This window comes from Xyrauchen texanus, chromosome 21 (genome assembly GCF_025860055.1).
Source record: "Xyrauchen texanus isolate HMW12.3.18 chromosome 21, RBS_HiC_50CHRs, whole genome shotgun sequence".
In the NCBI taxonomy this organism is placed as follows: domain Eukaryota; kingdom Metazoa; phylum Chordata; class Actinopteri; order Cypriniformes; family Catostomidae; genus Xyrauchen; species Xyrauchen texanus.
This window is the reverse complement of record NC_068296.1, coordinates 35,963,677-35,978,130: the sequence shown is the minus strand read 5'-3', so window position 1 is coordinate 35,978,130 and position 14,454 is coordinate 35,963,677. Positions and strand designations below refer to the sequence as shown.

The 14,454-nt window shown below is 41.0% G+C and overlaps 1 protein-coding gene across 1 annotated transcript; it reads left to right on the top strand.

The window, feature by feature from the left end:
- The first annotated feature begins 3,553 nt into the window (after window positions 1-3,553).
- On the top strand, window positions 3,554-13,743 carry LOC127661352 (sodium- and chloride-dependent GABA transporter 2-like). The gene is made up of 14 exons (XM_052151999.1): window positions 3,554-3,736; window positions 3,834-3,968; window positions 4,370-4,510; window positions 4,629-4,716; window positions 6,141-6,273; window positions 6,364-6,498; window positions 7,273-7,376; window positions 7,646-7,770; window positions 7,907-8,019; window positions 9,233-9,370; window positions 9,605-9,707; window positions 9,816-9,916; window positions 10,100-10,270; window positions 12,721-13,743. The coding sequence occupies exons 1-14, from the start codon at window positions 3,598-3,600 to the stop codon at window positions 12,850-12,852; spliced, it is 1,758 nt and encodes a 585-aa protein (XP_052007959.1). The 5' UTR covers window positions 3,554-3,597; the 3' UTR covers window positions 12,853-13,743.
- Window positions 13,744-14,454: the final 711 nt, after the last annotated feature.

Sequence of the window (14,454 nt, the reverse complement as noted above, 5' to 3'; positions counted from 1 at the left end):
TCTTAAAAAAGACGCTCGTACTCTTTTGTGAAGTTCTTAAGAACTAGCTTGCTTTTAAAAAGGATATGTCGCCGGATGGCGTAGCTCGCAGGACGGCTGAAGGTGGCGAAGACGGCCGGCTTCTTCCAGCGCTGTCCACGCTTGCTTGATGCCCCTCGAACGGCGACGCGGCTTCCAGTTCAGTGATGCGAAGAGCTTCGCTGAAGAGATGAAAATCAGGGTTCCAGCCTACGAACTACGCTTATATGCACTCTAGTCACGCCCATTTTGGCGGGCTTTGATGCAGTGAGCGCGCGGACGCCTCTCATTGGATGCGAGTTCGCCCAAGCTCGTCTATAGGCTGCAGCAGTTGCCGCAGAGCAACCTATGAGCTCGCTAGATAGCCCGCTCAAGGTCTGCAGCTGCCGCACTGCGTTGACAATGGATACAAAAATTAAGGATAATTTTTTGGCTTCAATATCTCAGAAAAGATGAATCTTTCCCGTAGCGTAAGCTAGCTTACGCAATACGAGAGAACCTCTCGTAAGAGAACTGATTTTTGCTTGGATGCCGCACAGGGTTTTGCCATCCCCAAGCAAAGAATGTCCCACTGGGTCTTTGATGCTGCTGTGTTTGCATATGGCTCACAAGGCATACAATGCCACATGGGCATAAAAGCTAATTTAACCAGGAGTATGGCCTCCTCCTCGGCACGGGCAAAGGGTGTGATTCTTCCCCTAACACCTTTGCCAGGTTTTATAACCTACATGTATCTTCCCTATCTTCTCAGATCTTTACAGAGGAAAAGGTTAATCACTGATCATTTTGTCTCTCCATTTGCAGTTGTGTGAATGAATGCACAGGTGTCAATGTTTCACAACCCTGTCGGCTAATGTCACTGTACCAAATGCCAGTAGTTTACCACTTTGTTGACTAGTGTCATGGTGACAAAGCCCTTGGCCAGGCTTTCGCTTCTGCTCCTCTCATTTCTGCTGACCCAGAACATTGACCCACAACCCAGAATGGCTAGTACCTCTGTCTTGTAGTGCTCAGCAATGCTTTTGACAACTCTGTAATGTTAGTTGACATTGCACATCAGCACTACAGCATGACTGAATATGACTCCCTTAGCTTTTGACGCAGCATCGAAGTTAACTTTTTGAAAGGGAATGTCTCGGTTACTAAGTATGCCTGGTTCCTTGAAAAGAGGGAACAAAATGCTGCATAGCTGTGTCAGAGCCACAGATTTTTCCCTTTTGAAGGGACTGCAAAATGTCTTCTCTCCTTCCTTCAGTCAGAAATTCCTGATGATGTGATGCTGACTCCGGCCTTATATGCTTACTATACGTCAGCATAGGCAGATCGCCATGCTTGACTAGATAATTAAATTTGTGTGATTTCAAGCTCACCACCCCTGGGAGGATCTCCCTTTGCATCAGCTTCTGAGACAGTATCTGGTCTCTCATTTCAGGTAACCAGGGTTACGTAGTAAATAAGATGACTTCCTGTTGAAGATTTTCCTGTAAGATCAGTCTGCTCTCTAAGTAAGACTCAAGGAACTACAGAAAGAAACTGTATCATGACAAAAATAAAATGGTATTACCCAATTATAACTTGTTAAAACATAAAAACTGGTGTAAGACAATCACATTATGAAACTTGAAGACAAATTTTGAATGATAAACTGGCAAAGACTTTTCAGAATTTTTAACGTTGAAGGTTTTTTTTGGCATTTTATAGTTTTAAAATGTTTCAAGCCATAATAAAGGCCATGTATTTATAAAATGTAACTAATTGAAAAGCAAATGTATAGCATCATTGCATCATTGGAATTTTTTCCACTGTAGCGATAATCACACTGGACACCAATTGAAATGAACTGGGACCAAAGTATGTGGTGTGTATATGTGTGTGAGTATGAATATCAGATAATATGGAAAGATTCAAGTGATTGAATTGGATGTAAAAATGGCAAAGTAAAAATATTATAATCTTTATATTATTATATGTTTCTCTGTTAATTAATAAGGTGAAAAACATATTTATAATTAAACAAATAACTCAAAGATTATTTGCTAGACATTTGATACATAGGTTATGCAATCCAAAGAACATTAGAAAATCATAAAATTATAGTATACAGTAATGTTGCTGGAGAGAGGTTTGGATGGTGATATATTATCATTAAGTTTGATCGAGCGATGAGTTCAGTGACGACGATGTCTTCCACTGTTGTTCCGGGGCCACTTTATGATGGGGAAGGAGCTGGATTCCTTTTCAACAGTCTAGGACAAGAAGGAACTGAGGAATGCTGATCCCCTGGAAGCACCTAGAGGGTTCTTGAAATGCAGGTATATGGCCCTTATGTCGGTGCCAAATGTTTCTTTATCTGTAACGTAGATGAACGAAACATGAAAAGGTTTGCTCGTCAGATCTTAGCCTTGTTGCTGCCATGGAGATTTGAACTTGTCAATGATATTGTCTCTTGTAGTGAGACTTGGTACTTAGTCAACATTCTATTGTCTCTCTTGGATTGAGTATCCGAATGTTGGACGATTTGTTAATTCTCTCTTTCTCTCTGTGCAGCGGAGACTTTAGAGTGCTACTGTTATTGCCTCCTGGAATCTCCTTTCTCAGGAGTGGAGATACAGAACATTTGTTGCTCTGTAACTGCCCCATTTCTTGCCCAACTCAGGACTCAAGAAATTTTTTTATTCTCTGTTGATGTTGCATATTCTGTTATTGCCTCCTGACTTGCAAGCTGGCAACCAAGAATAAAGTTGTGGCTGATTGCAAGGATAATTGATAACTTCTGGTTGAGGAGGATATTCCATTTTGGCACCTTCCTTCTCTCGCTGACCAGAAGTCCTTTCCAACGTGTTGGAAGGTCCAGGGCCTTCATTCTGAGGTGTCTGGCAGTTAACTGAGCAGCTTATCGGATGGCTGCTTTGCAATTGTTTGTGTTGGTCCACCACGATCCAATCAAAATGGAGCCACTTTTCCTTGCCTTGACATTTAGGGAGTGACTCTGCATAAATGGAGATTCCTGGAATTTCATTTTGTCCAATTGTTCACAACATGCCTCCTTTAATAAACATGTCCACTCTCTGAATGAGTATCTATGCTTACGGTTTCCAAACTGCAAATCAACACAGGGAGTTAATTTTCTTCTAATGCTAACAAGAGAGTTTATTTTTCAACATATAAATGTTAGAATGTTGCTTCTTGGTTCAATGTTAAAACTCTCATTTGAAGTATTAGTAGACTGAATTAATGTTTTCCTAGACTGTACCCTACAGGTGTTATATGTTTAATTTGAATCCTTGATAATCAATGCTATTTAAATGAATCAACTAGTAGAATTGCAGATTTTACCCAATTTTACATACCACATTACATTATGGGTTTTATAAGGCTGATCCAGTGACTTTTATGTTTCTCAAATTGTGTCCATAGTTGTCATTTTAGCTGGGGAGAATCATTCAATGAATAGCTTGAAGCATTTACATAAAGTTACAGCTAACCAGAATTCAGTGCACGCTCCACAACTGTGGACTGTGGAATTAGAGCAGTTTGGACAGCAGAAGCAGAGAGAGCTGGTAAAATAAATGAGGAGCTATGAAAAGAATAGATGGACAAATAGAGGAGAGAGGGTACTGGGGGAGTAAAGCAGAGTTTCTTCTGGCTGTGGCAGGGAATGTGGTTGGATTAGGAAATGTGTGGAGGTTTCCCTACCTCTGCTACAAGTATGGAGGAGGTAAGAACCCATCAACAGCTTAAATACACAAAATGCTCTGCCTGGAACATCTGTAAATTGTATTTAAATAATATGTTTTGCACTGCCGTGGTTTCAGGGGCATTCTTGATACCCTACCTGGTGTTTGTGGTTACCTGTGGAGTGCCTTTGTTTCTGCTGGAGACAGCAATGGGACAGTACACAAGGGAAGGTAGCATTACATGCTGGCATCGCCTCTGTCCATTGGCTGAGGGTGAGAGTCATGAACAAAACAAATGGATTTAATAAAAAAATCTCCTTTTCCTGATGCAAACTTTTCTAATGTTCCTAATTTTCATTGAGTATATTATTCATGTTGCAGTGACAAAATAATACATTTTATTTAATTCTATTATCAATAACATTTGTTCCTTTAGATGAAAAAATTAGCGAGATGAGTGAGACAAATATGAACACACAATGCAGTAGAAAGTGATTCATGAAAGCTTAAGGAACCCATCTGGTCTTGTCAGTAGAAAGAGACGAAATTCACAGTGTGGTTGTGTAGAAACAGGAGGACTGCATTTTTCATGGGTCAATGAGTGTGGATCAATCATACTACTTTGATTATCTTCTTGCTGGTCAGTGTGTCACTTGTCTGTTTCCTTTTGTCAGGTATTGGTTATGCAGGACAGATGATTCTGCTGTACAGCTGCATGTATTACATCATTATTCTGGCCTGGGCACTTTTCTATCTCGTCTTCTCTTTCAGCTCCCAACTGCCATGGGCCAGCTGTGACAACACCTGGAACACAGGTGATAATTTGACCCCCATATAAATCAAAAAAACTTGGCTAAAAAGAAGCTCCTACTGAATACCAACATTTGAATATTCTGGAATAAAAAGGTAACACTCTTTTTTTCTCTTTTTTAGATGAGTGTGTAAATCTTGCAGCAAAGAATCTTACTCTCAACCGGACAGCACAAATTAATTCAACCTCAGCATCTACTGAGTTCTGGGAGTAAATACACAAATAATGAGTCTTACAAGAACAGTCTGAAGTAATACATTTTCACCCTTGGGTGGACTCATGTGTCAATTTGACCAGTTTGAATTTTTAACACTGATTTACATGAACTTAACTTTGCGTTCTCGGCCTGAATCTTCCTGACATCCTCCACAGAGGTGATCTGAACCTGACGTTTGAAATTGAAATGTAATTTATAATTTATAAACAAAGCTGCAAAAAATTACCTAATTTGTACTTACAGGTCAATAGACCCAGATCATATAAAAACTTTTAGGAAGCTGTAAAATGGTTGAAAATGTTATTATAAGTACACTCATACTCATAATTTAATGTACACACAAACACCACAGCCATGCTCACTAACAAGCTCACACACACACACACACACACTCACATTCACATATGCTGTACATACAGTACATACACACACATACATACATTCATACACACACACACACACATACAAACATAAATGCATACATTCATACATACATACATACAGTAAATGCACACATACACACACACACACACACACACACAAACACTAACTAACAACAAACAAATGCAAGCATTATTTTTTATTGATATTCTTTTGCTCAAAAGGTATTTTACTGTTCATTTAGTGTACATTATATGCTCATTAAATGCTCGAAATGTTTAAATACTCGATATAATAAACAAATAAACACCTGTTCAGCAAAACGTAGAATAAATGCAAATTAAATGTATTGGTTATTGGATTATTTATGTCTTAAATGTCCAGAAAAAAATGCAGTTCAGCAAAAAAAAAAGTATTATAAACAAATCATTGTTTGAACATGTTCCTGACTATTGATGATGAAATGTTATCCATCATTGCAAAGCTGAGGTTCTCGAGAACATGCTTGTAGTCCATTCAGAGGCTGAGATATTTCACAAAACATGGAGGAAGGGCGGGGCTTTCAAAAAAGGCTGGATGTCTATGGGCGGAGTTACAAAACATGCCTTTCAGATATGTATATTGTGATAGAAGGTGATTCTTTTTTTCTATTGTTTGATGCCATCTAGTAGAATGACATAAGACTAAAAGTAGATAGAGCAAACATAGCCTTTACAAGACTTTTGAAGCTTTTTTATTACAAGACTTTTGAAGCTGCGTTGCGGCGTCCCCTGCCTTTCAGATTTGTGTATTGTGACAACATTTGTTTTTATAATTTTAGTGTTTGCTGCTACCTAGAGGAATCGAGACAGAGCCTTTGAAATTGAAGATAAAAAATGGGTCAATTGTTCCAAGCAGATTCAAAATAGGGACTTGATCTTGAAGACCATCCAAGGGTTAAGCAGAATAAAATGTATATTAATTAATAGTAAAAATGAAATGCAAAAATGTATTGTTTCTTGCATTCTCTCTCTGTCTCTTTACTGTCATTGTACAGACGCAGAGTGCTGTCAATCTCTGGCGGTATTGAGGAGATGGGTAAGATCAAATGGGAAATTCTTCTGTGTCTCATTGTAATGTGGATCATATGTTATTTCTGTATCTGGAAAGGAGTCAGATCTACAGGCAAGGTGTGTAAAAATGTCATCTGAGAGAAGTTTGTCTAAAATCAATATATTTTCATCTAATTTTGCAATAACCATTTTGATTTGTGCCTGCAGGTTGTGTATTTCACAGCCACATTTCCTTACGTGATGTTACTGGTGTTGTTGATTCGTGGTTTGACTCTGCCTGGAGCCCTGCAGGGGGTTTTGTTTTACCTGTACCCTGAACCAGCCCGCCTCTCTGACCCACAGGTACTCTTATCTGCCCTCTACCTCCATGGGACCTTGTTACCACATTTTAAGGCAAAGGCTAGATCAGTTGATTAGTATTAATAGTATAAGCAATTATAAAATGCATTAAAAAAATGCATTTTTCACATAAGCAATTGTGCCCTTCAAGTGGATTCAGAAATATCATAATTACGAGTTCTGAGCACATGAATGACCCAGCGGAGTCAGAAGTTCAAGTCGGAAACTCAGAATTCTAGATTATACCCGAGTTTCCGAGATGAGAGGAGTCTTAAACTTTCAACATGGTGGAGGAGAGTACCGTGTCTGTAGTGAATGACAAGTTTTGTTCATTTTTCTAAATACAGCTAATTTTTTTAACATGCCATTTTGGTCATATTCATTTATGTATATCAGTAACCATTCTATACATGTTGTACATTTTTACAATGTGAAAATAGCTTGTATTTGGCCAAAATTATATTATCGTCAGCCAGCTAAATAAGTAACATTTATTATGTGTTAAAATAAAAGTTCCTCAAGAAATATGAATGAATGAATGAACCTGGCGTCATCCATGTTTCCTGTTCTTTCCGACAACAAAGCACGTTAACACTATGTACTCGTAATTACTACTTCAGAAGTGGGAAGTAGGACAATTCTGATAGCACTTCAACAAGTACTTCAAAAACCAGTGAAAAGTATGTTTCTTTCTGAAAGTAGAAAAAAACTTTTTTTTACATAAATGTAGTATTAATATAGTAGTGAATATAGATCAGGTGTGTGTGTGCTTCCTAGGTTTGGATGGAGGCTGGAGCTCAGATCTTTTTCTCCTACAGTGTGTGTGTTGGAACTCTCACTGTACTAGGCAGCTACAATCAATACAACAACAACTGCTACAGGTTAGTATTATTGTCAATTAAACAACAGTATGAATGTGTAAATGATGAACAAACAAATGGACAAGTGTGAACTATTTGTTGTGTTGCATACATATGTTCTTGTGAATGTGAACCCTGCATGGGCAATTATTTTACATTTTATTTTAAATATTTGTGTACTGCTTCTTGTGATTTAAAAAAATATATATGTTCAGCCAGCAGATGCCAGAAAACGAATAACACTGATGTGTACGTAAGTGTTTGTATAATGTCCATGTGTGCCCTAACAGGGACACCTTGCAACTGTGCCTACTAAACAGTGGCACCAGTGTGGTGGCTGGCTTTGCGGTGTTCTCAGTTCTGGGCTTCATGGCGAATAAGCAAGGTATCCCTATTGAGGAGGTTGCAGAATCAGGTACTGCAATATTTAATTAAAATGCTATGGGTATTTTAAGAAGATAAATAAAATTACCAACATACAGTATTGCAATATGAGAATTTACTGAAGTAATGAATTTGAAATGCTTTTTCTCTCTTTTTTTCTCTCTCAGGTCCAGGCCTTGCGTTCATAGTTTATCCACAGGCAGTAGCAATGATGCCTCTCTCTCAGTTGTGGGCTGTATGTTTCTTCATCATGATTATTTTGCTGGGGATAGACACACAGGTGAGCGTAAACTCACACATCATATTTTTGGGATTGGCAAACAACAATGCCTGAGGGACAAGATATAAGCCAAAGTCCAAGAATTGAATCAGGGTCCAAAAACAGAGAGACCAGGGAGTAATAACAGACAAACAAATCCAGTAAGGGGCAGACCAAAAGAGGAGTCATGCAACAGGAAAAATGTAAAATCTTTAAGTCAAGCAGGGTCTGCAGACAAACAGACAGAAAGAAAACAAACTAACAGGAGAACAAAAAAGACTCGACTTAACAAAAACTGAAAAGACATTTTGGCACCGGACAGCGCACGGGGAGGGAATAAATAGGGTAGAAAATAATTAGGGGAAATGGAGAGCCGATGCCACTGATAGGAGAAAACCACAGTAGCTGCCATGCTAGTTTATTTGTCTTAAGTCAAATGTTTAAATATACATTTACAGTAAATGTTAAATATACAACTTCGTATAAATATATATACACTGATGAGCCAAAACATAGTCAGAGTGTTGAATGTTGGAGAAATGGGCAGAAGTGAAGACCTGAGTGACTTTGACAAGGCCAAATTATTACTGCCAGACGACTGGCTCAGAGCATCTCTGAAATGGCAAGGCTTCCCTGCTGAAAAGACCAGCTTAACCAGCATGCAATTCTCATGCTGGTCTATGCTGGTTGTTGATGGTTTGGTGCTGGTCAGCATAGCCATGCTTTTCACCAGCAAACCGTAGTTGGTGAAGCTAGTTGACCAGCATAGTCTTTCCAATGAATCTGGTTAAGCTAGTTTAAAAGCCTGCTGGGGACACCAGCATCATATGCTGGGGATCAGCACCCAAAACACAACATAAGCTGATGACCAGCAATGCTGGTCTTTTCACCAGGGTTGTGGGGGGCTCCCGGTCAGCAATGGTGAGTGCCTACCAACAGTGGTCCGAGAATCTGAAAAAAAAATTATTCCTTTTTGTTTACAACAGTTTTTTTTTTAAGTTTTATTAATTTTTTTTGGGCACGCCATGTGATCTCGGTTAATTTCAACCTAATCTAATATCTATATAACACATGTGGCATGCTATCAATTACTACAAATAATAATTTTGATTCAGTGTTTTTAAACAAATAGGAAGTGCATTTAGAACAATTAGAATACATTCTGTTCATTCTAAATATTACATTAATTTCAGTGATATTGCTCTAATGCACCTGTGCTCTACATCCCTTTAAGTTTGTTGCAATGGAAAGTGTCATTACATCAGTAATGGACCTTTTCCCCATGTTGCTGCGCAAAGCTGGACGTCGAGAAATGTTACTTCTTCTCCTCTGTCTCATTTGCTTCTTTGGACAGCTTGCCATGGTCACAGAGGTTAGGGGAGAGTGTGTTTGTGTGTGAGAGAGTGAACTGAACAAAATGAGTTATTATAACACCAAAAAAAAAATAACTGATTATATAAAGGTTAGGCCTTGGTTTAATATGAAAAGTAAATATATGGGCCCAACATGCCATTTGAAATGTATTTTAACTAGACAGCACAATATAACTTTATAATGGGTTTGTGAGAGTTTATCCTGAGTTGTAATGTTGTTTTGTGATCTGCAGGGGGGGATGTATGTATTCCAGTTGTTTGATTATTATGCCTGCAATGGAGCCTGTGTTCTGTTCCTGTCTGTGTTTGAGTCTCTGGCAATGGGTTGGATCTTTGGTGAGACGCACACAAGCTACAGAAAATTGCCTTAGCATACAAATTTGCAACAGACTATTAGAGCATTGTTTAAAAGTCAGTTGCTCAGTTAAACCCTACATACCACAGGGGCTGAAAGAATGTTTGACATCATTGAAAACATGACAAGATCACGACCCAACTTCATATTCATGTTGTGCTGGAAATATCTGACTCCACTTGTGTCTCTGGTAAGCACCTCTTCATTCCAATCATCTATTAGGGCTTCAAAGATGCCTTTTAAAAAAGACAAACAATGTCTTTATGAAGCTTATTTGGTTGTAAATGCTTTTTTTTTTTTCAAGTTTGGATGTTCTTATTCCCATTTTTCTTTTCTGTCCGTTCTTCCCATATACCTTTCTGTCCATTTTCAGGTGTCTTTTGTTTATTCTCTTGTGGAGTACCAGCCCCTGACTTTTAACCGCTGGTATGTGTACCCGGGCTGGGCATATACACTTGGCTGGCTTCTGGCCCTGTCCTCTATACTGTTGGTGCCTGGATGTGCACTGGGCCGACTCATTGCTGGCAAAGGCACCCTGAAACAGGTGAGGATGAAAGCACATCCCTTACAATTCAAAACATTTAAATGTTTAACTTTTAACCTCGAACCTGCAAGGGGGCGGGCACTGACTGGACCTGGTAGGCCAACTCTATGGCATCCACGATCCAGTGGGCAAGCGTTCCCTTTCCGCTGTCCACCAAAGCAGACAAAGAGCTGCTCAGAGCATCTAAAGCTCTGCGTGTGATCCAAATAGATGCACAAAGCATGCACCGGACAGGCTTTGTCTGCACTTGTGGGATCACCACTTGATCCCTGAAGGGGGTCATGGGAACCTTGGGCACATGAGCACCTCAGGATCACGTGAGAGTCTTCCGCACCGAACTATAGGTGCTCTTCGCTGACAGAGAACGCTTGCAGGTCCCTGACCCTCTTGATGGAAGTGAGCGCGGTCAGGAGGGCAGTCTTCAGAGAGACTGCCTTCAACTCAACTGACTCGAGGGGCTAAAAGGGGGCTCTCAATAGGCCTGAGAGGACCATGGAGAGGTCCCATAAGGGGAAAGAGGTGTGGTCTAGGTGGGTTCAGCCTCCTGGCGCCTCTCAGGAACCTGATTATCAGGTTGTGCTTACCGAGGGACTTACCTTGAACAATGTTGTGGTGTACTGCTATAGCAGCTACATAAACCTTGGGAGTGGAGGGGGACAGCTGCCCATCCAACTTCTCTTGCAGGAAGGAAAGCACTGACCCGACTACGTAGCTCTAGGGGTCTTCACTCCGGAATGAACACCACTTAGCGAAGATACGCCACTTCAGGGAGTAAAGCTGCCTTGTAGAAGGGGCTGTGGCCTGAGTGATGGTGTTAACCACAGTGGGCGGTAGACCAGTTAGCTCTGCCGCGTCCCGTCCAGGGACCAGACATGGAGATTCCAGAGGTCTGGGTGTGGGTGCCAGAGGGTGCCCCGTCCCTGAGAAAGAAGGTCCTCCCTCAGGGGAATTCACCAGGGCGGAGCTGTCATGAGAAGTGTGAGGTCCGGGAACCAGGTCTGAGTGGGCCAGTACAGAGCCATTTGGGTGACCTGCTCCTCATCCTCCCTGACCTTGCACAGAACCTGTGCAATTAGGCTCACAGGGGTGAACACATATTTGCACAGCCCTCAAGGCCAGCTGTGTGCCAGCGCATCTGTGCCGAGGGGAGCTGCCGTCAAGGCATACCAGAGCGGGCAGTGGTGAGGATTCCTGGGAGGTGAACAGGTCTACCTGTGCCTTGCCGAATCGACTCCAAATCAGCTGGGTTGCCTGAGGGTGGAGTCTCCACTCTCCCCTGAGTATTACCTGGCATGACAGAGCATCTGGGTGGGGCCACGCAGCTGGGGGAAGCAGGGAGAGCCGCGGCGGGGAGTGGGGCTCTGACCCGATGCAGGAGCGCTGAGGAGACCCTCCAAGCACTTACTTTGCTTTGTGCATCCGGCACAAGGCGGGCCGCCAACTGAGGAGGAGGGCCTCTTGGGACACCTCGAAACTCATCACCGGCGGTTGGCCGGGGATTTGGTTTGTGTGGTGCAGCAGGGCATGAGAAGGCTGGGGGCCGCATTCTGGATGCCGAGGCTGTAATCGCCCGGTGTTTGGTGGCTGTGGGGGTGGTGACCGAGAACGCTGCCGATCTAACCTGAGGGGAGCTCTACGCCGTGGGCGAGTAGTAAGCTCGAGCTGGGGCAAAGCCAGTTGTGCTTGGGATGCCGCAGGGGAATGCCCTCTGGGATCAGATGGGGTGCGCCTTATCCACCTGGGGAATCGTGGCATAACCCTCGGCCACCCCACCATCGAGATCGGATTCGGGCTGCAAAAGGTGCCCTCCATGACCACGTCAGCTCGTCATGCACTTCCGGGAAGAATAGAACTGGAGGGGGGTGAGGCCCGAGAAACCAGTCATCAAGCCACGAGTGATTGGGGCGGGTGGAGGGTTCCACTCAAGCCAGACATTCGCTGCGGCCCAGGAAAGCATGGGAGGGAGTTCTGTGTCTGCCTCAGACCTGGCTGCCACACCCAAATGCGGCAGTCCGGTTAAGTCTTCAGCATCCGACACTGCTAGAACACCCTCCGATGCAGTGATCGACATCTCAGAGGCAGAGAGGTAACAACCGCATCCTGGAACTGCACAGAGACAGAACAGCATCTTTAAAAAGACGTGTCTTTAAAAAGATGTTCAACGTCACTCTTTTAGAGAAAATAAACTCTTCAAAGTGCTGTTGAAGTGGAGTGCAGAGTGGAGAGAGACAGTATATAAGGGGGAGTGGCATGCAAATTCAACTCGCCAAAACTCATTGGCCTTTTCTCAAAGATCTGAAGGTGTTTCAGGCTCTCAAGATCGACCCCTAGATGGACACAATGTCGAGTGAGTGACAGAAGGGGAACCGATTTTTCCTGCAGTCTGTGCAAACCCTTAGAGTTCAGTACTACTCAATTGTTTTATCCCCTGTGTCTGTGTTTCTTAACAGCGTTGGCTTCATCTGTGTAGTCCTGACAAAAACCTCCCTCTTACCTGTAAGGAACGAGGTGAAATTCAGGAAATGACACTGACAGAGATGCAAGGAATGGTCAGGAGAAAAACAGAGGAACATGGACACTGAAAGAATAATTAAAACACTTGTGAATCATTCCTATACTAGTTATTTTTCTCTACTAATTAACATTTTGAGTTTTGTGTTCCTGGATTGCTTACTTGACAAAATAATATTTTTTAAGGCATAAACTACAGTCAAGATTTTCATCAAACCCCAAAATGATGACTTTGACATTACAGACATTACAGGTTTGATGTCCATTATGGAACAATTTTCTGTAAAGCAGCTTTAAAACTAAGTGTGTTGTGAAAAGTGAAAGACAAATAAAACTGTCTTGATTTAATAGCAATAAAGATTATTTAGTTGCTAAGCATCATCTATGTTACTAATCTCTCAGTGAGTTACACAACCCATTGTTATATAATTATCTATATTTAGAAATGTTTGGCCACATGCAGTTCTGGAGATACATTTTGCATGGGTATCGTTTTATTTTATAAAGTGCTAGGGGTAGTTATGTGGTGGGGTACAGACATGCTGGTTGTGACATCACTAAACATCATGAATATTAATTAGGCTATGCACAGATTATTTCAAAAAATCTTCTACTGTTTTGATAAATAGTCATTCTTTCTAAAACAACCAAAACAACGCTCCAATAAATATTTGACATATTTCATTTGATAACTTCATCCCTGTATTTGGCGTTGTCATTCCTGAGATTTTGTGTGTTAGTGCCTAAACACATTAAGAAAATACAGTACAAGGTATGACTGGCTGGTCTAGTAGTTACATTTTTGCTTCAAGAACAAGGGGTCCTGGGTTCTTGACTGCCCTAAAATAACTCTACTTTAAGAAATAAAGATTGCTTCTGTACATCAGTGAAAGTATATCAGAAATAGGGACATATTTGTTTGCAGTTTGTTTTGTGATTTTAATAAATATGGATTGTGAGCTGTGGAGAAACGGAGAGAGTGTTTGTCTTTTTGCAAGATATAATCATTAGACACCCCTGATAACCATAAAAATCAATAAGTAGATCCTGCATTAGTAACTGTTCCCATAGATCGTGAAACATCTGCACATCCACCATATTAAAAAGGTCAAGATCCACTTGTAAAGATATGAAACAGAATTGACAGATCCAGTCTGCATCAGGCAGTAGTGTTGTCCAGCCAATTTTCACAAGATTTGGTTTGTCATAAACATTGGACAAATCTGCATGTTATAAAAGATATTTAAAATTCTAAATTAAACCATATTGCTAAAACACTATTTAAAATAAAGTTGAGCTTCAGAGTATAGCCTGATTTCTTTTAACATTTAATAAAAGTGGTTGGACAATCATCATAACCGCATTGCCATGGTTACTTTATTTTGAGTTTTCTACAAGAAAAAAAATGCTGTTATAATAGCTTGCTGTTTTGCAACAATTTGATTTATTTATGGCACTAATTATTTTCAATTCTATATTCAACCAGGACCACTTTGGCAATAAACAATTTACTGTATGTTTGATACAATAATTATACTTTTGCTATATGGTTCCATCATGGTGGGGGGTGGGGATTCTTCTCCCACAGTTAAGGTAAATGGAGGGAAGCTCTAAAAGAACCATCACCATCAACAAGAAAAGCAAAACGTTTGGCAAAATATCCAAGGAAAGGA